The sequence below is a fragment of the Anopheles marshallii genome, chromosome X (genome assembly GCF_943734725.1).
Source record: "Anopheles marshallii chromosome X, idAnoMarsDA_429_01, whole genome shotgun sequence".
NCBI classification, from domain to species: domain Eukaryota; kingdom Metazoa; phylum Arthropoda; class Insecta; order Diptera; family Culicidae; genus Anopheles; species Anopheles marshallii.
In genome coordinates this window covers 1,644,450-1,669,717 of record NC_071325.1, presented here as the reverse complement: position 1 = coordinate 1,669,717, position 25,268 = coordinate 1,644,450, and the positions used below count along the sequence as shown (strand labels likewise).

Sequence of the window (25,268 nt, the reverse complement as noted above, 5' to 3'; positions counted from 1 at the left end):
AAGGTGACAGAGGATGGGCGACACAGATAGATGGAGATGATGGGGGGGTGTGAAGGGAACGGACAGGATGACGGTGGAAAGATCTGGAGAAGATGTGCCTCTTATACACACGCATCTGGGAAGATACGTGTACATTTGTGAACATATACATATATACAACTGTTACGTTTCGACTCCTCCGCCCTGTTAACTTCTTTTTTTTTTGCTTTCATACTCTTCCATATTCCGTTTTTCTCTCTATCTCCTCTTTCCACGATCCTCCTCCATCCTCCTTCAACCGCGCTCCCTCGTTGCGTACTCTTTTCCACTAGCGTCGCCCACGCCCTAGAAAGTCACTTGCATAGCGACGCATACATGTACGGGTGGATGGATGTGTACCAACGCCGTATGCCTGGACATACGTTGTTAGGAGACCACATACCTACACCGTAACAGGGTGACTTCTAGCCTCAGTTAGTAACGGTAGGGTTATGGACGAAGGTGTCCAACTGGTACGCAGATAGTGCAATGTAACAGCAGTTCAAACCACCAATTTCATGTAATGTACATTTACACTCACACACACACAGACACAAATTGCACACAGATGAAGATTGCTTAAATTTCACAGCTATTCGATACTGCGTACATCTCCACTACGTAGGTGTGCGCGAGGTTCCAGTTCCATCGAGAATACTACACCCTTTTTAGGATTTTTTTATTGTTTTGCTTTTTGTTTTTCCGTTGTTGTTGTTTGCTTGTTTGCTTCAGCAAAGAAAAAAACGGGATGATGGTTCTGCTTTTACATCACTTTTACATCACCGCAAGTAAGCACTACTGTTCCGTAATTATCGATAAGCACAACCGAGAATTGCGTTTGTGTAGGCTTTTCCTTAAGCCGTTGATCGATGTGCTTGATTGCCGTGCATTTGGTTGGAGAGCCGCGTTAGCGTTTGGTGCCATCTGCAAACGTGGTCGTCTATTTCCGCGCCCCACCCCAAACGGGAACGCGTTGTTGGCGTTAGTGATGCGGGGACGGCAGGAAGCAGGGGCGGGACAGAGGAATTTTAAGGAAGCTACTAGAGGGGCTGATCGTGCAGAGGGAGAAGGTGCTGGTGGATAGGTGTAAAACGTCGCTCGTCCTGACAGCGGTGTGGCAGTGCTACTTCACCGCCGAACAATCCCGAACACTACCAGAACAGGCCTGCAGTGCAGCCAATCACGCGAACGGTACATCTGTAACTGGTGGCCGTGTCGCAAATTTTCATCTCAACCCTCATATCGGCGCATCCGCGTGAGACCGTGTTTGGAGAGCTGTACCAAACTGCTCCCAGCATCCAGCATCCAGTCCAGCGATCCTGCATGCGAGAGCGTTATAAGGACGCCACTTACATAACGACTGTGTCACCACCCAGTGAAGAACGCTCCCGCGAGCGAACGGTGTGAGAGCACACTGCCACGGTGCCAGTGCGCAGTCGCTCTGACCGGTACTGGAACCGACCACGATTACCGTGGGACCGAGCTTTTGCGGCAGCTGGACTGGTACACAATTTTTGCTAGCCACCATTACCGACCACTCGACCGACCAACGTTATCCGTGAAACGAAACACTGTACCATCCGGAAGCAGATCACCAATATGTGATCCCCATCGTACCTACAGCATAGCCTGTTGTAACCGATGGAGAATTCGCTTCAAAGCTTTACGCATGCTGTCCATTCGCATTTGTTTGCTTTGCGAATTAGTTGCACTTTCGCAGCTTTCATGATGTTCTCGGCAGCCGGTTTCTGTATCACTTGACCTGCTCAACCTCTTCAACAGGCATATGCTAACCGTAAGCACCGATCGGTTGTTCGATTAAAAAAAGACAAAACGAAAACTACAACAACCTTTGATGCAACTGTCGCAACGTTCAGATTAAAACAAAACACTAATTTCAAGCTTGCAACTCATAACAACATGTACTGTGTGTGGACACGGTGCCATCAACGTAACAAAAGCGATACACATACGCCCATCATAAAACCGCATTCATAGCCGTGCACACTAGACGCAGGTATTGTCTCGTGAATGGTGACGCGTCCGTGAGTTCGAATCCCAACGAGGGAAAGTTGCGTAACGACACATAAAGCCACAGAAAAACTTTTTCTTCGCGAGAAACTTGCTTGCAAACACAATTGTCATGTCTTATAGTAGGGCATATGAAATAAATTGTAAAGAATTATAAATAATAATAAAATAAAATAATACCTCCCACTCAATTATACTACAAAATTCTTATCAGTTAATAATCCTGTGTAATTTCCTTATAATGTCTAGGGTAATTCTTCTGTTTTATTTTCTTAATAAATATAAATATCATTCCATTAATTCTAAACGCATTCGAATAGTTTTAACAAGCGTGAACAAATACGGTTAATCAAAATCAATTCATTTTCTTTAAGCACGCACAGCAGAAAACACAAACAAAATCCACACAGTTCGAGGTATTGTTTTCAACTGGATGCAGACTTACACAACACTACATCCTTAGGTAGGCTAGGTAGGTAGTGTGGGTACAGTAGAGCCAATTATTGTCATTTTATTGCTGCAGGCAGTGTTTAGAACGAATTACACCTACTTTTTCTACGCTCTATGTCGTACATTGCTCCCTGCACGCATAGATCATCCTATCCTAACAAAGCTCATCATGCAACAACACAAATATCTCTCACACCATCGAGCCGGTACGGTTGAATCAGTGAATTAACCTGAAATAAAAATAAACGAAGATGCATACACAGGACTAGCAATCACCTAAGGTTCACCTGCAAAGTACAGGTCATCAACAATGGTAATTAGCCTGCGGAGTGAGATGGTACGATGGCAATTACGTTACGCCGCAGGGTAAGTCTAGTTCAACTTCAACAAGTATTCTTAACGATAGGATTGTTTTTATAAACTGTGTTGTTCTTTCTCACTGCGTATCGTAAGCGATAGACTAAACACAATTAAAAGCGAAACTGGAAAGTTTCCGCATCTGGTAGCTAGGCGAGCGCCAGAGCGCTTTACTTCAAAAATAAGATCTTTTGCTTGCTAAATAGAAAGAGCGACTTCTACACTTCAGTTTGGTGGTCATTCAACATTTTACAGCATAGTTTTAGAATTTGCTGAAGCTGAATAGCTGAAAGGGTAATACGGCTTAGTCGTCCCATCGAGTAATTGGAGCCGTCCATGCAGTGCAGAAGTACCCGTGTAATATGGACGACGATAGATGACGAGACCTACTCGACTAGTGTTGTGCTTAACGGATCTTTTAAGAACAATCATTCATATGGATCTTCAGCAAGAAGTCATTCGGAACTGGTATCTTATCTGAAATGATTCATGAATCAACAGAGCAGTGACGGATCCTAACCCTGTGGAAGCACAGTAGTAATTTAGTAGTACGTACTCCATACATAGAATCTTCAACATCATCAGGTTGTGTGCTCCTCCAACCTAGTTCATAGTGCATTCTCTTCTGATGTCTCCTCTCGGTCGTTAAGCTTAGAAGAAGTGTAAAAGTTTAAATTCGAAAATATTAGTCCAATATTAGGCTAATTTTTGTAACTTTCGTGCATGCACTCTTAAATCGATCATCTTTTACGCTAGACAGACTGAACAACCTGTTGCATACTGGCGCAAATTTGCCCATCTATACAAGGTTCACGAGAGAATAAAGTAAGCGGAATAACGTACTAAATAAAACAGTTTTACGCATGTTCGAGTAATCGCTTCCATGTAGCTATTGGAAGATTAAAACCCTTTTTAATTATGATTCAAAACCTTACTTGAATTAAGCCCCGGACATGCTAAATTATGATTCCTATGATATATGATTGCCAGAATCCATACATTCATTGTTTAAAAATCATATACGATAATTTAGTCTGGGAAGAAACATTGGCATTAGCGCAGTGGCATTGGAATTATGAAAAAAAGTCATCTGAATAAGAAATGCTATTCAAATCATTTTTCTTCTTCTTATTCATCTTCTCCTTCTTGTTCTTTTTCTTCCTCTTCTGCTTACTTTCTTCTTTTTTGTTTTCTTCTTCTTGTCTTTGGTATTGCGACCTGTACCGTCCGTTATAAATGTTTTAATTGGCTTCATTTTACCCCGTTAAAAGTGGGAATCACTATGAAAATAATAATAATTTTAAATTTCCCACCATTGAAGGCGCATGCGTCAATATACAGACCACTGCCTAAGCAGTAACGACATTTTATTACACAGCTGGCATTTACACCGTCGTCAAAGTCAAAGTTTTCCCCTTAAAATATGTTTTTACGATAAACATCCACCTATCAACTTACAATATTCTCCCTTCTAGACAATCGCTACTTAAAATAACAAAATTCCATCAATTTTCACTCTCTTACACCTGTAAATTACAATTACATTTCGTGCAACGGTCACATTTTCGAATGAGCGTACACCTCTACATGCGGCGAATGTTTGACAGTTGAGCGTAGATTGCGGCGAAATGCTGAATGTATTTCGCAATTAACGGGCGAACTGGCACTGTCAAAACATAAAGCAGTTGATGATGTGTACATCACAGACCACGAAAATGTTGTCCTGAGTTTAAATAGTATTTTTTCTGTCTTAAAGTTATTAACTAGCTAGCTTTATAAGGTAAGACGAAAGGTCCTGCACCGTACTAGCGCATTAAATGGTTGGGCAAGGTTTTTGCTGTGTTGTTTTCCTCTCTAAGATGGCATTGTCATCCTCATGAGTTGAGACAATCCACATTCTCAGCTGGTTTGGAAAATTGATAATAAAACCACAATTCTAACAATTATTTTCCGTTTCATCAACAGACTTCTTCTTCAGGAAACAGCTGCTTTTGTGTATTTTTTTTACATTTTATTCCGAAACCTTTTCTTATAACCATGGCTGGAATCAGCAGCCAAGATGATCCCGAATTAGCAAATCTCCAATCAAGCTTCGATGAGCAGCAGGTTCGTGTTTTGATTACCCCTTTTAGATACGCCAATTCACATGCACACCATCTGCTAATGTTGTTATCCACCCACCCCACAGGCTAAAATAAGCGCACTGCGTGAAATCATTCGCCAGACGGAGGCAGTGAACGACATGAAGCATGCAACCGCACAAGAGAAAGTGAAAAACATTGCCCAGCGGCTGACACACTTCAAGACGAAGGTTACCACGTCGCGTCTAAACCGGGCTAGCAGTATCGGGTCCTCTTCCCAATCGCTGGCCACCATCGATCAGGGTGTGGCGTTGAAGGAAAGTCCGATTGATGTTAGACCCGATCCGCGCAGTCCTGCCTTTCCTCGCGGCCGTTCGGAGTCATCTGGCATGGAGAAGTGTTCGCTGCTCCGTCAGCAGATCGAACAAAATCGCTTGAAAATGGCGGAACGGGAGTCTAGGGAGCGGGAGATCGAGGAGAAGGTAATAGAAATCAAGCATAAGCTTGAAGCGACCCAGCAATCGCTGGAAAGATCCGGTGAACTGGACCGATCTAGCACCACGTGCCTTGCGGAAATTGTTTCATTGGTCGGTGAGGGCGTTGGTGGTGCACGTGAAGGGCGGGATTCGGCGTTTAGTCTGTCAGATGGCTTGCGGCGTTCTTACAGCCATTCGTTTTTGGACCCGGGCCCAGCACACGAAACCATTTCCACACCAATCAAACCGGTCCCGGATAGTGAGGAACAGTTTAACGAAGAGCTAACGAAGTACGAGAATAACGTGCGGCAGGCACAAGTAAAGCGTAAGAACGATGAAATGCTGGAGCGACGAATTACGACGCTGGAAGACGATTTGCACGACAAGGAGCGTATTATTGACGAGCAGCTGCGTTCATTATCGCTGCTGGTGAATAGTTTACTCGAGGAAGACAATAAACCCGATCTCGAGTTGGTAAAAGAATTACACAACTTGCAGGTCTGTGCCGCAGGGTAAAAGGGTGAGAAGAATTGTAATGTATTAATTATCCTTTTTTCGTTTCATTTGCTAGATGAAACTGCTTCAACAAAGTTACAGCATTTCCGACGATGAAGCAATGTTACGATTACTAGACTCGTACGGATACGATCCCCTAGAGAAGGCTACTGAACGAAAAATTAAACAACTGCAAGCAGGTATGTTTGAATGCTTCCTTCTGTTCTTATCCAATTAACAATATATTAACTTGAATGCCATTATAGTTCCCACAGCAACACGGCTTGATCTACCGGGAACTTCAGAGGATGCGAAGGTACAACTGCAGAATGCAATGGAAAAAATCGGCACACTCGAGCAAGCGCTAGCCTCGCAAGATATAGAAATGGAACGCATGAATCAACAAATAACGGACCTGCGCCAGTCGCTGGAAGAGAAAACAATCGAGCTGAACGTTATGACGGCTAATGTGTCCGTACTGCAGGAGAAGCTAAAAACAAGCGGACCCAAACCACTATTCCCTCGATCGGCCGACGAAGAACTCGAGTCGGAGACGACCAAACTAAAGCAGCAGCTTGACGAATCGAATAAAAACATGATAAAATGCAAGCTAAAGATCAAGCAGTTACAGAAACAGGTCGATACCTTCAAAAAGACCTCCAACGTGCACGAAGAGATCGCCAAACTGACCGACGAAAACGCTGCCCTTGCGCAACGGCTTGCCGAGTTGGACGACCGCGATACCGGCGACATCCGGTTCGATGCCATCGGTACCAAACCGGTCGGTCCGGAGCTGCAAAAGCGCATTGAAATGTTGGAACTGACGTGTCAAAATCAGGCAACCGCTATGCAGCTACTAGAGGAGCAAAAGAACGATCTGAACGAAGATTTAAACCGAACCCGGCACGAACTGGAGTCATTTACCGACCATGTTACCGTAACCGATGGGGATGGTGATAATGGGCGTATCGCAAGCCAAATGCTGTCGATCGAGCTGGAGGAAAAGCTGGAAAAGTGTTTGGCGGACAAGAGTGAACTGACGAAGGTACTGCATAGTTGGGAGGCGGAAAAGTCGGAAATGCAGCAGACGCTAAAACGTTACGCGGAAGAGAACGCAGAACTGTTGGGCAAGATCGATAAGCTCAGTCTGGAGAAGGTGAGCTCGGCGGAGTCGATCGAAATATTGGAAAACTTAACATTGCGCGAGAAGCAAGAGATGGAAAACTCGGAAAAGCGTGCCAAGGCGGAGGATGGTGCGACAGAACTGGACGATTCGGATGAGATCGTGCGAAATGTGCTGGGCGGGAAGGAGGACATTAACGAGAGCCTTCTTAAGCTGATGGAGGAAAGCAAAGAGCTTATGGATAAGGTGGAATTGTTCACGGACGAGCGACGGGAGGTGTTGGAAAAGCTGGATGCCATTTCGATTGAGAACCAAGCGTATGTTAGCGAGCTAGATAAGTTGAAGGAGGCGAACGAACAACTGCGCTCGTACAGTGTGGAATTAGCATCGGCCAAATCCGACCTAGAGGATAAGCTGCGTATAATCAACGAAGAAAAGGAAATCATCCGGCAAGAGCTAGATACGGTGAAGGTGCGTAAGTTGGAAGGAAACGAAAGCAGCGGCACGCTCAGTCTGAGACCCACTGAGATGACCGTAACCATTCCAGACGAAACGCTCGATAAGCACATCTACCAGCAGACATTATTGGCGGTGGAAACGGATATAACAAACTATAACAAAAACAAGGACAAGCAAAAGAAGATACAACTGGCGAAGAAACTTACATTGAGTGGGAAATCGTTGGTGACAATGAGCAGGCAACTGTTTGATGAGTATGACCGTTGCAAGGATGAGCGTACGGCACGTGTCGTCGGTAAGGATAGTGCCATCAGTACGCTCGAAACAAAGCTGGAAGAAACGATTAAATGTCTCGAAAGTAAAGCATCCCAGATTGCCCTGCTCCAGGAGGAGATTGCATTGCTGAAACACGAGCTAGAGGTGGCGTATGAAAAGAGTTCCGACGATGAACCGGAGCTGTTGAAGGTGGAGCTGAACAGCAAGAACGATGAAATTATGCTGTTGAAGAAGGACATCGATGCACTGGTCGATGCAAAATCTTCCGAACTGTTACAGATACAGCACCGGCTGCTGGAGGCACAACAGGAGAATCATCAGCTTAAAACGTATACGGCGGAGCTGCAGTATCAGCTGGAAAGTGTTTCCAAGCAACAGGCAAAGGAAACGGAAGCACTAAACCGTCAGATAGATAAATTGCAGTTGGAGCTGCGCAACGCTGTAAGTAATGTGCCGGAATCCGCAACTGAAGATCTGGAAGGTGAGCTGCAGCACAAGCAGGAAACGATAGACACGCTGAATGGGCAAATCATTGATCTGTACCGGACGGTGGAAGAGCACCAGTCACAAGTGGACGCGTTCCGGGTGCAGAAGGAACAGATTGAGCAGAAGAATGAAGAGCTACTGGAAAAGCTGAAGAAATTTGCAGCAAACCTGAAGAAGAAAAACGTCCAATGTACCAAGTTAGAGAAGGATATTGAAGTGTTGAAGGAAGCGAATCGGAAACTGAATGAGCAGGTAGAACACCTGGCGACAGAGTCCACGCCCGCCGATGCTGTGAGTGAGCTAAGCCAAGAGAAGGAGCAATTGACGCAGAAAATGTATCATCTAAACAACGAGCTGCACCGGTTGCTGGAGCAAAAGTATCACATGGAGTCCGAAAGCGAGTCCATTCGCGAAGAGTTGCAAAGGGTCAACGAGCAACACAAGATGATGCAGGCCGAGCTGATGAGCAAAACGGGCGCACTGCAGTCGTTGGAGGCTGAGCTGCAGGCGTGCAAGGATGAGATGCAAACGCTGCATGCCGAGCTCGCTAGTAAAAACGGTAAGATTGATAAATGCAAGGCCATCATAAAGGAAAAGATAAAGGAAACGCAACGTCTCCAGGAAAGGGAACGGCGTGCCGCCTACCTGGAGGATGAGTTGCGCATGACCCAGAGCAAGCTGGAAGACTTCCACAACCAAACGCTCCTGTTGGGCAGGCTAAAGAGCGAAAAAGAGGAGCTTAATGTGACCGTACGGACAGAACATGAGCAGCGTAAAGCGTTGGAAGAACAGTTGGCTAATATGCAACAGCAGCTAACGGTAGCGCAGGAACGTGACAGCACGCTAAACGAACAGTTGAGAAGTGTAGAGTGCTGGGTGCAGCGGTACAGTGATAAATGGCGCAACCGGTACGAACAAACTGCACCACCAAATATGGAAGAACCGATCGAAACACCGCCGGATGTATTTAGTTGGCTAACGTTGCTGGTGGAGACGGATCGAGGCATTGCAGAAATGCTTACACGACAATTGGAAACCATCAGCACACTTGAGGCTAGTTTGAAAACCACGGAAAACCGTGAGTCAAATGAGGTAAGCTATCTGCAGGGGCTGTTGCAGAGAGCTAATCATGAGCGTGACTCCTATATAGATGGCGTTGCAACAAAGGATGAAGAGATAAAGCAATTGAATTGCGAACTAAAAACCAAAACTGCAGACCTTCAAAAGGCAATTGCTGAAAACACGCTAATGCAATCGCAGCAAACGGAACTAACTGCTGCCCGTGATGAAATCGAACGACTTAAGGAGCACCTGGACCGTTCACAGCAGACCGAGCAGGCTGAGCTGCGCAAGGTGGTAGAAACAGCAAACCAGGAACGGTTAGCAATAGAACAGCGTCTTCATGCAGCGTCCCAAAGCAATGCTGAACTGATAGAGGAAGTTACGAAATTGCGTGACAGCATGCAATCGCTCGAACTGGAGCTTGCTGCAGAACGAAGCAACATAACGCGGCTAACCGAAAGCACTGCAAATCGTCTTGAAGAGATAACGCAGCTGCGGGAATCATTGTCCGAGGCGGAAGAACGATACAGCAAGCAGTGTGATCGGTACAAGGACTACGAATCGATACAGATGCAGTTGGTGGAGGAAAAGCAACAGAAGGAACAGTTGAACCATGCGCTTAAGCAACGTGATCAGGAAATTCAGACGCTGCGGCAGGAGTGCGATGAACTGCGGGAACATCACAACGATGCGGGCAAACTGCAGTCGATCGAGATGGATAGCTTGAAGCAGCGGTTGCACGACATGGAGCAGATGCGTGCTGGTTGGGAGACATCATTAGCGCAGTTCCGTACTGAAAACGAACAACAAACGGATGAAATTGCACTACTCCGCGACACGATCGCATCACTCGAGCGTCAAACGCAGGAAGACAAGACAAACATTTCCATCCTAACCTCCCTGAACGGGGCGCTGAACGAGGATTTGGATATGCTGCAGCAACAAACTGGTGAAGCGGAGCAGCGTTATCAATCTCTGATGGACGAGTTGAGCCAGACGAAGTCCGCACTGGAAGTGGCTGAAGAGCAACAAAGCCACATACAACAGCAAATCGATGATGCGACCGAACGATACCGTATTCTGCAGGGTGAGTATGAGCAGAAGACGTTAGCGTTAGAGTCGGCTGAAACCGCTGTACTGCAAGAGAGCAATCGAAGGGAACAGCTAGCCAGCACACTGCACACGAAGGAGCAAGAGTGCGAGCAGCTGCAGCAAAAGTGTGCCGAGCTGCAGGACGAGTGCGATCAGTTGCAGCGTACCGTTGACGAAACGAAGTCTTCCACGGTGCGACAGGAGCAACCCGAAGCGGAACCAAAGCCGGACCAGGATCTCGGCATGTGGGATGATGCCGACGCCGGCTGGGGCACAGCCGATACAACCCACCTGGAAGCGCTTGTACGAGAAAAGGACGAACTGATACAGCAGCTCGGTGCGGAGAAGGACCTTATGCAGCAGGAAATTACAGACCTGAAGGTGAAGTCGGGTAAGCTACTGCGCAAGGTGAAGGAGTGCAGGGTGAAGCTGGACGCACAGCAGACGGAACCGGCTGGTGGCCGTGCGGGAAGCTCCGAATCGCAGGACGCACTCGAGGCGAAGGTGAGAGCGTTAGAGGAGGAGCGTACGGGGCTGCAGCGCGAAAAAGAGGCGAACGTGCTGAAACTGGACATGCTGGAGTCCGCCTGCGAGAAGCTAACGGAGGTGAAGGAGTACCAGGACAAGCAGATCGAGATGTTGCGCGACTCGGTAGCCAACGCCAACGCATCGCGCGAGGTAGAAGATCTGCGGGAGAAGGTACAACAGCTGACGGCAACGTTACAGACACGGCAATCGGAGATAGCGCATCTAAACGCGCGGTTGGAACAGCTTACCAGTGAGGTGGAATGTATTGACGAATTGCGGGCACAGCTGACCGAGGTACAGTCCCAGAATGTGCAACTACAATCGACCGGTAGCGTCCAAGGGTCAGTGCCGGTATTCCACGACCATGCCCATTCCATGGAGCTTCAGTTAGCCGCACTGGAGCACAGAAATCGATTGCTCGAGCAGGAAAAGGCAGATATGTCCCGGGAGCTGGAGGTATTGAATCAGCAGATTCTGCAAGATCTTCAGTTTGAGGATCGACTGAACAAGGCACTGCTCGAGCTGGACGCGAAGGGTGTAGAGATACAGATGCTACGTTCGACGCTAGAACAGCTTCAACAAGGTGGAACAGTGGGGACAGTGGAAGCAACTAGCGAACCATCTCACGATACCACTCCGGATCCGATCGCTTCACTACAAGAACGCATCCAGGAGCTTGAACGCGAACGCACCGAACTGTGGCAAAAACTGTCCGCTGCAGGTGAATCCGACTCCTCAGCATCTGGCACAGTAGCCCGGGTCGATGATGCAACAGTGCGGGAAGTTCTCGAGCGTCAAGAAGTCGAAATTGTGACGCTTAAGGAGCAGCTTGCACTGCGCAGCGCGGAGTACGCACGGCTGGCAGCGCGTGTAGATCCAACCAAACTATTCGCATCGGGACTTAGTGGCAGTGAGCCCGTGCCGAAACCGGAACAGCAACAACAGTCGACCGGTGACCGGGTACCGCAAGCCGAACTGGAGCTAGCACTGTACATGATCTACCAGCGCGATATGCGCTGCGATGAGCTGGAACTGGAACTACGCAACCTACTGCAGGAACGTGACACACTGCAGCTACGCTTGTCGAACGCACTGCGCATGCACGAGGAGTTTAAAATACGCTTACAATCCGGTGCAATACCCGTAGAGCAAGGTAAACAGTATACGTCCCCAACAGCTGAACAAACAAACGAAAATGTTCTGATCAATCTTCTCTTTTCATGACACACGGCAGAGTACGGCACGTCGGGCGAGTGTTCAATCGATGCATCACCGGACCGGTCACTCAGTGGGCTACCGTTAGATGAACGCCCGGTATCAAGCCTGTCCGGTCCGCAGGACCTTACCTCCAAGCTGTCCGAGCTGCAATCAATTAGCTACTCGAAGGAGAAACGATGGCAGGAAGAGCGCGAGGAACGAGACCGTCAGCTAACACTGATTCAACGCGATCTTGCCAACATGCCGGTCGAGGCGGCAGCCAAAATTGCCGGCACGGACATGACGGGTAAGGTTTTGTCTTCCATGTATATAACACCGCTTGAAACTCAAATTACCATTCTTTCCATTGCAGCAGACGCAGAAGCAACCACACAGCAGAGCGCCTCAACGGTGTTGTTAAACTGGATACTGGGGAAGAAATAGGCCTAGATGCTAGTTATTGTGTAAATTGAATTTGTTTTTGTTTTGTTTAATTTAATCTTGTTTATCTTTCCGGTTCAGTAATAATATAAAGCATTCGACCACGGTTGCACAGTAACACACTGCCGAACTAGCCAACCAACCCGTTGGCAGGATGCTAGCGTGAACAATACACCTCGTGGAAGATAAGGAAACGGAAAAAGGTTGTTAATTTGTCTCTTTCAAATGGACATTTGTTCATTTTTTGAGCTTAAACGTGCTGAACGATGGTTATGGCAGTATCGGTAAATTACTGTCAATACGAGCGGCGACATATGTGTGTATAGTATATATGTGTATCTCATCCTTTACATCCCTAGTAAAACAACAGTGGTATAATAAATAATTGTTTGGACGAAGCTGAAATAAGGTTAACGGGGTTAGAAAATAGCTTTTCTTGTGAGAATCCAGCGCATCAGAACATTTATAAATTACGCCTACATGTAAGCAATTTCTTCGCATTGGTCCAAACATGGAATGAACGCCTGCAGGTATGCGAAAAAAAACACAACTCTGTAACAAAGATTGCATACTTTTAGGCGGAAAAGTTTAAATGCCGCTCTACAGTTTGTCGTCAATGTGTTAACGGTACAGATGCTTGTTTACATTGTTCATTTTTTATTATTATCTTTTATTATTTTACAAGCAATTACATCACTTTACAAGTAAGCAACTGATTTATAGTATCCGCTTTAGTATAGCAGGGTGTCAGCTGAAATCTTCGATCGGTAGGATGTTTATGTGTGTCGTGTTCGTGTGCTGTGTGTGAATGATTTTCGCGTACGGAACGCATCCACAACGATGGATGCAGCTAATGGTTCACTGATATTTGTGTTATTTTTAATTCTTTACACTTATACACACACATTCAGCCATTTGCTGTACAACCTTTCCTTTTGTTAGATTAATTTCCTTTGCCTTGCTCGCAGTAGCAGTAGGGTAAGTAGTGGTAGTGGTAATAGTACTAGTTTTGATCGTAGTCAAAGATTGTCCAGTGAAATAGAAAATCGCATTTTGTTTTCATTTATATATGTTGAATTTCTTCTTTTTTTTCGTTTGAGTGTTTTTTCTCAATCGTTCGCTATAAGCACGGATGAGTTACCGCGTGTGAGTGTGTTGTTGTTTTGTGTGGCTATGGACGTTTCGGAGTATAGCTGCAATGGAAACACGAAAACATCGACACAATAAATCGGCTAGTTAACGTATGCGATAGTACATGCGGTTGGCAACGCTGTTAGTATTGTTTTGATACCATCAAGCGCCAATCTGTTTGACAGTTTGCTTTCACCCTCAGTGCCCATAGTAGCACATATTGGAAACGAAGGTGCACGCAAGTATAATCCAAACGGAAGAAACTGATGCCAATCACAGTGGCAGTATGCACGCTACCTAAATTAATTACAATCACTACATATAAGCAAACCACACATCTTCGCGTACGGTTGCAAAACGCATTTCATTTCATGAGAGCCTTGTGTTTTTGTTTCTGTTTTGTTGTTCGAGAAAACGCGTGTGTGTGTGTGTTTGAGTGTACGTGAGGGTGTAATAAGTGTAATTATTTAAAGTTATAGTTTTAGTATGCAACCTAACATTCGTAAATACGTTAGCATTTTCACCTCGAACACCATCTTCGATTATGTCGCATTATTAAAGAGTTTGATTTTCATTTTTATTTTGACCACTCAACACCTAAATGTACTTTCCACCAGAGGACGTGTCCTCGTCTTCTACGCTTCTTCAGTTTTATTTAATGTTTTTCTTTAATGTTTTGTTTTTGTTTTTTTTTTATTATTTTCTCATACCTGCTTTTTAATTCAATACCATCCATTTCTTTGTTTGCTTGTTTGCTTGAGGTTTACAACCACTAAATGACACTACAGTTGCTACACACATCCATTTGTCTCACCGTTAACAGTAAAGAAACATCAAAGTTTAGAATTTATTCACCTATTCCCGAGCTTACCCTAGGTAAGCTCGGGCGCCTCATTGCTTTATACAGGAACCCCTGCCCAGGGCCGGAGGTTTGCCTGTCCCTGCACATTTAACCATTTATTTTCCCCCCTTAACACATTGCTGGGATGTTCTAACGGACGTTTTGTCTCAAACTACGAACAGTTGGATAACTCCTGTATAATACGTACTATGGATGTATATGTATAATATGTATATGTATAGATTCTTACAACGTTTCTCTCTACTAGATTCCAGACGTTTCCGGTTTACACATACGCCCTACGGTTTTTTATATGAATTATCTAATATATGTATATATTCAGTAATAGGTGCACGTCAGCGTGGGTTTACTTCCTTTTTTTCGCCCCTTTTAACCCCATTTTTCCCCATTATACATTTCCTCGCACCGAAGTAGTGTGAAGCCTCGCCGGGTAAAAACGTTCTTAAAAATTATTACATATCCAAACAGATTCGACTTGTATATATCAGAACATTGAATTGATTTCCTCTTCTCGACCTTCTTACTTTTCGTATTTTTTATATTATTATTGTGAAAACACAAACCGAGATAAGGCTCAACAATACTTTTAATAACAAGGTTAATAAACGATTTGTTTCCTCTATACATTTTTTTCGTGTTTTTTGTTTTTTTTTGTTTTCCAAATAGGGTTTCCTCTCGTGGTTTTTTTTTCTTCCTTTTTTACTGTTGTTACATTCGTTCTCTTTTACTTCAACGATTTTTTGAAAGGATTTCTGTATGCTTCTTTTTTGTTTTTGTTTTAATTCTTTACAGCCGGTTTTAGAGACAGTCTTCTAAGCCAGGTACCTGAAACGAAGTGAACGATTTAGCGATTAGCCTCAGTCGGAAATATAAGTCGGGTACATGTGCATGTACATGTCGGGTCCATGTGCAGCGGGGTGTGTTAGTTTTTGTTTTTTTTCAATCGTTTTCTTTTTGTTTTTTTTTTTTAATTAACAAGGCAGGAATAAATGGGCAAGTTGAATGAAATTAATGGGTTAAATCAATACAGGGACTGGGTAAAAAAGGTCGGGGGTGCTGAAAAGATCGAAGGCGACACAGAGCTCATACTCACCATGTGACAAATTAGAATATTGCATAGTGATCCTGATTTCTTTTTGTTTTTCAAATGGCTGCAACCCCTGTTTTCTTTTGTTTGTTTTTAATCCTTTTCGCCTAGAGCCTGGCACCTGTGTCAAACTATCGCAGCCTGTGCACGTGCCAAACGCGCGGCAGTGCCCGATCCCTCCATTCTGGTGTGTGTTCCCTGCAGACGCTGCACGTACTTGCACCCGTTATCAGTATGTGGGTGTTGGAGAGAGACAGATATAGCAAAACAAAGACTGCGGAGAGCATGTTTTGCTTCCAGTGATGAGATGACCCAGGGGCCGCAGGATTATTGCTACAGGTTCTTATTGCCGAACTACATTATGCCGCCCGAACCGCTACTACACTTCGTGGGATATTGAGTATCTGTTCGTTCCTTTCGGACGAGTGAGCCGAATGATGATATTCTGAACTATAGATGAGCTTCACTACTAACATATGAGAGTTCCCTTTTTTGCCAGATCTAATAGTGGAGGCAAATAGTGCCACCCGAATAATATATCATAACTTTGCTCCTACACGTAACCATTCCTAACTGATTCAGTTGGATAAAGACACAGAGAGAGATAGTGAGATTAATAGAAAAGAAGAAGAGAGGTAAAAAAAACGATGCAAAATGCATTTCGTAAATTTTTTGTACAGACGTATGGTTACTTAATGCTGTTCTGGTACTGATTGGTTTACATTATACGATTAGACCTTTCGAATCTTGAAAATAATATATGTGACCCGTGGGCAATAGCGTCCTGTAAAACCCTGTAGCTGTATAGGTTTACCAACGCTTTTGCCCGCTGGAAGAAGGAATCATTTCCGTAGAGTATGTTTTGCACTAGAAGCTTCAAGCTAAGATGTAAACATGACTCAAATTCATAACCAGACCTCCACAAACTGTGTGAAGGAAACCAACCGTCTGTACAAAGCGCATCGAGATCTTACAGACTAAGGAATATCGTTCGGTTTTTTTTTCTTCTCTAGTTTCTGTTTTTTAATATAGTTTTTTGCTTGTTTGCTTGGTTTTTTACTTATAGCTGTCCCACAACACCTATTCAAGATCCAACTGTTAAATAATGCTTAAGAACCTTAAGGCTCTTCTCTCATCTCTTACTAGTTCACTTGTATTTTGGTTACTTTAGGGAAGGTGTGTTTCACTATCTTTCATTTTGTTTTTGTTTTTGGCATGGATTGCGGTAGTATTCCTAAGATATTACGGGTACACTGGTAGTATTTGATTAGATGTGTTTGTTCCTTTCGTTTTTCTTTTCTTTTTCGCACCTGTTTTCATTTTTTTCTTTTCGTTTGTTACTTTGCTTGCCCTTATTTTCTACTCTCTTTAGCAACTACGCCTGCTGCTTTGCGCCTTTTAACCCGGCACGAACCTTCGCCTGCGAATGGATTGATTTTGGCCGGGCAGGTTGAAGCAGCTGCGTGGTATCACCATGCGTGCGTTACCCTGTGCGGGTCGTGAACCGCCAACCGTCATTAAGGAGCTGAGATGGGCGGCATAACCCTCGGTGAGTGGTGTTGCCAGCGATTGGTGCTTTTTGCTCACCTACGGCAAAAATAAATGGTAATCAAAGGTGTTTTTTTTTTGTAAATCACGATCATGGATATACTAACCTTGCCGGTGATAAAGATCTGTTTCGGCTTCAGCCCGATGCTTGTGTACACGCTGATGTCCTTACTGCTGCCGTACGCCGCATGTACGATCAGCCCCTGATTAAGGATAAGATTGTTCAGGTAGGTGGCCTTGTGGCCGAGTGGATCCGTCGACAGTCCGTCCGCAAACGAGACTAGTCCGTGCGGGAAGTTGTGCTGGCTGAGCCAGGATAGTACGCGCTGCTGTTGCATATCCGGCCGACCGGTGATGTAGATCAGCAGGTAACCGAGCTCCTGCCAGTGTCGGCACACATCCACCGCACCGGCACGCACCTTCGGATCCTTGCCCGTGACCGACACGGATGCGGTAAACGAACCGTCGATGCTGAACACGATACACTCGGTCCGGGGTGGTACCACCGCAATGTAGAAGTCAACGGACGTATGGTCACCGCGGACGACCATCTTCACCGGGAAGATGCCGTAGCCGCACGCCTGTTCCGACGGCACAATGTAGCTGATGCGCCCATTCTTGTCGGTCGTCTCGGTGGAGAGCAGCTGCCATTCGCCTGCTGGCGGATCACGCATCACATGGATGTCGACCCGTTCGCCCGCGAGCGTAATCACATCGAGCGGACCGTACATGAAGCGGGCAACTAGCCGCTGCGGTTCACCTTCCCGCACAATCACATCGTTCGCCCGATGGTTGGCCGCGACGTTTTTCAGCTTCACCGAGGTGCGCTTCTTGTTCCACTTTTCGCGCGGCTGCGACGGTCGGAAGCTCGATACGTCCTTCTCGTACCCGTACCCGGCACCGCCCGACTCGTCGAAGCGCCCGATCTGCTGCAGTATGAACGCAACGACATCGCTCGACTCCCAGTAGCTCGCGTGAAATAGATGCGGCAGTGCGTGCGAGGGAAAGTTGCTCAGCCCTTCCGGACAGTACAGGGCGTAGTCGAGACGCTTCGAGCCCCACCAGCGCTGCTGCAGTTGATTGATCGTGGTAAGTGGCACGTTATCGATCATGCCCGACGCCGCACTCTGAATCGATGTGTCCGATAGGCGTCGTGCCGACGGTAACGGACCACCGTCGGCAAACAGCTGCGGGCTGGATTGGATCAGTTCAAGCAGATGACAGGGTTGCCCATTACCGAGCGGGTACTTCGCATACCGCGGCACATTCACCGGTGGCAACATCGAGAACCGGGCACTCAGCAACGGTTCTAGCCGGGCCGCCGTAGGATCAGTCGGATGGAACAGATTGTACAGCTGCGTACAGGCCGGTTTGCTGCTGCCGTACCGACTGTCAGAAAGCCGACGGGCCGAAAGTATAACCGCCAGCGGACTACCGAACATGAAGAAATCGCCCACCTCAAACTCGAATTTGGGCACGCGCGACTCACTGGTGGAGGACGATCGTCTCCGAGGTGACGGTGCCGTCAGCAGCTTTGATGCGTCCAGATCGTTCGCTTCCGCGACGAAATCCGCAATATGGTTCAGACCGGATGCTTCACTGCCCTGGTGGGCCGCCGAACGGCACAGCGCATCATGTGCCAGCACACTCCCCATCGAATCACCGATCAGCACCACCTGCCCGTTGAAGCCACGACCCTCGTCCGACTTCAGGAAGTCGGCAAACGTTTGGTTTGCGCAGGATACTGCCCGGCTCACCGATTCCTGAAAATCGGGCGAACAGGTGGACAGCAGCGGTATCGCACCGATCGGTACATCCGCCAGGTTCGATACGTCCGCACTCGACGGTGAGGTGTTGAAGGAGTACGGGCTCAAGCTGGACAGGATGCCGAGCGCATCGGAACAGACCGCCGGACAGGCAACCAGCCGCAGCGCAACGTGCCCGACGAGGGAGGCATAGTGCTGGCGCATTACCGACTCAAGCGCACCCCGGAATGTGGTAATGTCCGACTTCTTGGTCGTCATGTCCGAGCTGACGTCCAGCACGCTACCAGCATGCATGATCAATATCAGTACCGTCGTCGGGCAGGAAGGTAATCCGGGCGAACCGGGCGGTGAGTCGTGTCCCGTGCCCCGGTCGATGCTCGACGAATGGTGCCCCAGAAACGAACGTCTCGTACCCCGCTCGGATGTCACACGCTGCAGATACGATTGGCTGAAGATGCTATCTTCCTGATTTCGGTGATTTGAAGCCAACTGCGGGCTGTCATCTTCCTCCGCTAGCAGCTCCAGCGAACTCCACTTTACCAGCGATGCCTTCTCACCTATATCACCTGTGGAAGTAGTTGAGATACAGAACGAACAGTAAGCGCATGAACACAACGATCTGGCTGAAGACATCAAGATACCAACAAACACACATACCACGTGCTGAACCAAATGCACAAACATAACCGCATGCAAAAGGCAAAGAAAACAAACAATAAATCAGCGAAGATATAAGGTAAGAAATAACGAGTTCTTGTTGTGGTTGCAAAATGCATAACTTTAGGCGATTGTTTTTTTTGTTCGCGGAAAGATGCGCCTAAAAGTATACAATGTGCACGTCGATAACTCCCAAGGTCTTGTCGCTTAGTATCGCCCTCCTCACCGTGGCACTTACCGAGACAGTCGAAAAATTCCTCCTCGGAGCCAGATTTGGAATCCACCTCCAGCTTCTCCATGCGCCAGTTAGCAACCTGCAGGTAAAGCGTGACATTTTAATACTAGCTGTCCAGTAATACGTCCATCGCGTGCCATCTTAACTACCTGCAAATCAAAACTATGGGCCGACCCGAGCGGTGAGTGCAATTTGCTCTTCGAACCGGCATTGTTCTGCTTGCGCAGATAGCAACCGCCTTGCTGTGAATGTCCACGCGGACCGTGCCGTTCATCATCCTCCTCATCGTCATCGTCATCGTCGTCTTCGTCCTCCTCGTCGACCTCTGCTCGGTGGCGTTGCGGTTGCTTACCATCGACCGATTCATCATCCTCGGAACTGTGTGCGGACGGTTTGGGTTTTTCCTTGCGTGACGGCCGTACCATACCGGTACCGCTCCCACTCTCCGCCTCGGCCGTCGTCGTGATGACCGGGATCGGTTCCTTCTTGTCCATGTGTGGCGTTGAGTTTTCGTTCGTCTTTTCGATTGAGTACATCTGATTGGCGCTACGATTGTCCTGCTCCGTTGAGGGTTTGTTGCCTGCGCGTGGATATAGTAACGAAAATGCCATGTATTGTAGGAATGTTGAGGTGTCTCCTGCATAACTTACCCTCGCCTTCCTCGCCGTCACCTTCCTGCTCCTCACCACCTTCCTCGTTACCCATCTTGCGCTTTAGTGCGAGCTGCGTTTGACGTTCAATCTCCCGGATGTCATCCATCGAGAGACCGTACCATTCGTCCTGCCAGGCCCACGCTTGCCGATGGGCTCGCAGCATCGTCTTCCGGAGCGCTGTGTCATGTATGAACTTCTCCAGCTTCGTCTGCATGCCCCAGTAGCGGAACTCGACCCGGCACAGCTTGTACGCACACATTAGCGACATGTTGCGGGCTGTCGGTTGCTGCTTACCCTGGACCTCCTCCCAGTGCTCATCCAGCCAGCACTCGCTGAGCGGACCGCGCCCGGTACGCTCCGAGCAGTAGACGGTCGGGTCTTCGTCGCGCGTGTAATCCGCCCCGTACAGCTGATCCTTCACGATGTCGATCAGATCGACGATCCGGTTCCGCAGATCGCCACCACTCAGCTTGAACACATTGTCCTGGTGCCCATTGTCCGGGAAGTAGTACGTCTCGATCTCGAGCGAAAACTTCTCCACGAACGGGCAGGTGTAGCGTGTTTTCGTGTACGGGTAAGCGTTCCAGGCTTCCTCCTCCACCGTGAGCGCACTCTTCGGCAGCAGACCCTTGATCCAACCCGGCAGATGGCTACCGACGTGGTAGATCTTACGCGTATACTGCCCATTACCACCCGGTCCATCCTGATATGGTTCATTCACAATAATCTCTACACCGCTGCCGGCTCCGCTACTTTCTTCGCGACTTTTTTTCTGCAGAGTACATCAAGAATTTATGGATAGAGAGCATAGATAATGATCACAAATTATATATCACAATGGAAAGATAAACGAAAAACACCCGCCAACACACACATAAAACTCCCCGACACTTATACGCATTGAAAACACAGGTACATGTCATCTGTGACGCGACCCTACACCTAAGCAACCTTGAGCACACGGGACTAATCAGGGAAGTTCCCTATCTTGACGAACGATTATATGGACCACTTCGGGAACATACTGGAAATGGTTGAAGGCTGATACGTAAATAATAGCTGTAGTGTACACGTGCGTTACATCACCTTCTTACTTCATACAGGTGTGCGGACATCCAAGTGAAAGCACTTGGTCGATACGGAACCAAACCCCGCCATTTTAATTTTTTTTTTTACAGGTTAGATCTCGGATCTAACCAGCAGGAAACGTAACAAGAAATTGTAGAACACTTTTACCAGGGACCACACAACAGAATGGAGGTATGTTTCGAGAGTGAGATTTGCACACAAACATACACAAGTTGACAGGCTAGGGTATGTACAGCTGAATGTCCCAACTGCCGACGCATGAAATAGGGATGAAGTGTAATGATCGAAAACCGTGGACTGCAATGTCTCTTCAATATCTGACTACTGGTGCATTAGTTTACTAACCACTACGACCATCACATCCTTCATGGTTCCTAGTGGGAAATGCTTCTGACTCTGGTATCGTTATACTCTGCGCTCTGGGAGAAAGAGGTGGAGTAGCTTCCTTACGCTGCTTGCGATACCTTGGAGATATCTGAGATTCCTTGAGATCCCTGAATACCTTGGAGATATCTGAGTGTTATGTTGTACCAAACAAAAGGTATATACTACGGGCCTACGACGATGCGCTCACCTACTGACAGGTAATGAGGTTAAGAGAGAAAAAAAAGAAGCAAAATAACCATTCGACCCTAAGTATACTGTTTCCACCGATGCAATCGCACCCCGGTTCGTAGTCGCCTGTAAGTATGCAATTTACGAATCACTTGCTTTTGTTTGGAGTTGTTCGTAGTTCTATATAGAGACTTTGAGCTGGCTCGTGTATGCTCCACGAGACGATTCCTCACACCCTCTCGTGGAATGGATAACGCGTCAGGCGGGGGGAAAAACAGTATTGCATACCTTCAGGCGCGCGCAACCAAGACACAAGTGGGCAGTGTTAGGCCTCGGAGAAATCATACGCTAGAAATGTCATAACTTGTTGCTGGCACGCCGTGCTATTGGGTGGTGTGGGATGGAAAACGATTGCTGCGCTGGTTCGGCCGTGAAACGACCAGCCAGTAAACAGTACTTACCGCTATCATGTACAGCTGAGCTATTCTATATTCCTCCACCGTCAGTGGCAGTGGAATGCGATATTCTTTTATTAACATAGTTAATCGTTATGCTTTCCTGCAACGGGGAATGGTACAGAACAGAGATCAGTATCACTAAACATTCGTTCCACTTCCACCAAATTAAAAAGGGGTTGATGGGGCAGATGGTTGCAGGTTGATTCACAGTCAACGGGTGTATGTTAATTTGGAAAACAAGAGAAAACTAGTTTTACAGCAAAGCCACAAGCTCACGAAGACTTTTGGGTAGGTTTATTGAAGGTGTCGGTATCGTCTTTGCCACTGGTTTTGGTCGTACACGTTGTTTCCTTACAACGTTCTTAGCTGACTGAGCTAGCTGAGCCACAGGCTGGTTGGTGGCGTGTCGGATGTAACTTCTTCTCTCTTTTTCTTCCTCCTACTACCACCACACGTACACCCCCAACACACGATAGGAAGGTTTCCGAAATTAAAAAGTCAGCTCTAAACACGCATGCATATCTGATTGCTTTCTGGTTCTTTACCGTCCCCCTTACATAATACAGTCAATGTTACTACGGCGACACAATGCACAGACACACGCACACACACACACATATATGTACAATTACATAATGTTACTAGCGAAACATGTAACGGAAGCAAGTGGAAAGTCAAATTGGCAATTTTCCAACATCGGGGAAAGCACTATCACGAGGAAAATGGAACAAAACCGGAGTGAAAAAAGCACCCGAACGAAAAAGCAACAACATTGAGCCAACCAATCAACCACACTGCAAATGTATACATGTGTGTGTATGTGAAGGTTTTGCGTGTGTGTTCATTTTCTCCAAAATGCATCCACTCATTTGAAAGGTGTCCTTTTTTTTGCTATGTTTCGTTTCCTTCATCTTGGACTTCACTATCTACTGCTCTACCTTTCTCATTCTCTTTTCTCCCTACTTCTCCCTTTCTTTCGTTTTCCGTTTCATTATACCTATTCCATGACCTGTATTAATCCTATTTTTGAATCATGCAACAAAACGTTCCCTAATTAAATTGAACTCAATCCAAATAGTTTTCCCTCCCCACGGGCCCAAGGATAGTCTCTTCGGCATCTTCATCGAACACGTGCATGTGTGTGTTTGTGTGTGTGAGGCTTAGCGTTTGTGAGTGAGTGTGTGTTTATATCCTTGGGATGGAGGAATAGCACTTACGGGCGCACTGTTCAGGAGTAAACCTGAAATAGAGCAAATCTATTTTTGCGCCCATAGTTAGGCAATGCACACTGCAAACAGTAAGCACATTTGCTTTATCGTCTCCTGTTGAACTCCCAGGCCTAAAGCATTTCTGTAGTTATTGAATTAAATTTCCCAAGATACAGCTATTCCTCTGGAATGCTGATTTTCAGTGATTTCGTGTAGAGAACACACACCCACATCTAAACAATAACAAAATGAAACTGAGTAGCTGCTGGTACAGGGGCATTATGGTTTGTTTTCTTTTCAATAACATTACAATAATCTAATAATAACATGCTTTCCCCTTTTCCTGGTGTATGCCCACTAACTTCTTCTTGCTTTGGAGTACTAAGACGCACGCACACACACACTACCCGGGAGGTTGTTTATTTAATGTCTTTCTTTACAATTTACAACTTTAGCTCATTCAACACCAGAAAAATGAAGAACAAACTACGTACTCAGCAGAAACTCCACCATGTCAGATCTCACCAGCACTAGCGATGAATGGCGAGATCAGAGCACTCGATGGCACATTATAAACAGCACCTGCCGAAATTTGAGCGCAATTTTCTGGGTGCTGGGCAGTAAAGATCTAGTCAGAAACCAAGGACCCCGTGGTGCCAGAGATGCACAAGTGGTGTTGAGCTGTTCGTACTCCGGCAGCTATCCCACACACGTGCACAAAGATACACACAATGTGAGCTGTGATAATTACACACAACGCAGCTCCAGAAGGTTTTCTGTTGTGGTTTGAGCGATCAGGTGCCAATTCATGTTCGCTTCTCTATTTGCTTCGGTTTCTCTGTTTGACCTTGAGGAACGCCATCATCCTCAACGACTAACAGGAAGGGGGTGTTCGATAGTGGACCTCCATACGTCTAACGTGTTGGGTCTTTGCATGCGTGCACAGTTACAAGCGGTAGGAACTCTAGAAGTGTTGAGCGCAAAAGCGCCATATCACCTGTACACTTGTAAGCAATCTTTTAGAATCCGGGAATGTAATCTGTAATGTTTGCACTGTATTGCATTCCCGAATTGCGCAACACCTTCCCGGTGGGTAGAACCATCAACAATCCTGCCGTCTTGACAAACAAAAGCCTCTAAACAGTACACCGTCACTGATGTCTACGGTACCTGCTGCTACTCTACACGGCCTAGGTAAATCAATAAATATGGCAAAGGGGGCACCGACCTAGCACTGTTATCCCTGCCTGGTGCGCTTTCTTTCACTGCTCTCTATCAAACTCTCTTGCTCTCTCTCTCTCTCTCTCCGTCCTCTGTTTTGCCTGTGTCAGAAAACGGCGCAAGTGCTATGCAAGTGTTCAGAAGTGGCACTCTTCGTTTGCTAATTAAACGGACGGCACGGATTTGTGGACGATTTGTTTACGGAAAAAAAACAAAACATACGCAC

The 25,268-nt window shown here is 46.6% G+C and overlaps 2 protein-coding genes across 2 annotated transcripts; one reads left to right on the top strand and one right to left on the bottom strand.

The window, feature by feature from the left end:
• The first annotated feature begins 4,893 nt into the window (after positions 1-4,893).
• Positions 4,894-12,575, top strand: LOC128719463 (protein lava lamp). Its single transcript, XM_053813090.1, has 6 exons — positions 4,894-4,962; positions 5,045-5,911; positions 5,985-6,108; positions 6,175-12,087; positions 12,169-12,438; positions 12,505-12,575. The coding sequence occupies exons 1-6, from the start codon at positions 4,894-4,896 to the stop codon at positions 12,573-12,575; spliced, it is 7,314 nt and encodes a 2,437-aa protein (XP_053669065.1).
• A 4,475-nt stretch (positions 12,576-17,050) lies between these two features.
• Positions 17,051-22,694, bottom strand: LOC128713128 (protein retinal degeneration B). Its single transcript, XM_053807994.1, has 6 exons — positions 22,617-22,694; positions 20,509-21,283; positions 20,008-20,438; positions 19,862-19,937; positions 17,308-19,532; positions 17,051-17,239 (listed from the first exon to the last, which is right to left on the bottom strand). Exons 1-6 carry the CDS (start codon positions 22,692-22,694, stop codon positions 17,051-17,053), a joined length of 3,774 nt encoding a protein of 1,257 aa, XP_053663969.1.
• Positions 22,695-25,268: the final 2,574 nt, after the last annotated feature.

Excerpts from the sequence above, each read along its gene's own strand:
- LOC128719463 (XM_053813090.1), top strand. The coding sequence starts at position 4,894 with ATGGCTGGAATCAGCAGCCAAGATGATCCCGAATTAGCAAATCTCCAA. Across the intron at positions 4,963-5,044 it reads CAAGCTTCGATGAGCAGCAG|GCTAAAATAAGCGCACTGCG; the intron begins GTTCGTGTTTTG and ends CCCACCCCACAG. Across the intron at positions 12,088-12,168 it reads TGCAATACCCGTAGAGCAAG|AGTACGGCACGTCGGGCGAG; the intron begins GTAAACAGTATA and ends GACACACGGCAG.
- LOC128713128 (XM_053807994.1), bottom strand. The coding sequence starts at position 22,694 with ATGTTAATAAAAGAATATCGCATTCCACTGCCACTGACGGTGGAGGAA. Across the intron at positions 21,284-22,616 it reads CTCAGCTGTACATGATAGCG|AAAAAAAGTCGCGAAGAAAG; the intron begins GTAAGTACTGTT and ends TGTACTCTGCAG. Across the intron at positions 17,240-17,307 it reads AGATCTTTATCACCGGCAAG|GTGAGCAAAAAGCACCAATC; the intron begins GTTAGTATATCC and ends TTTTTGCCGTAG.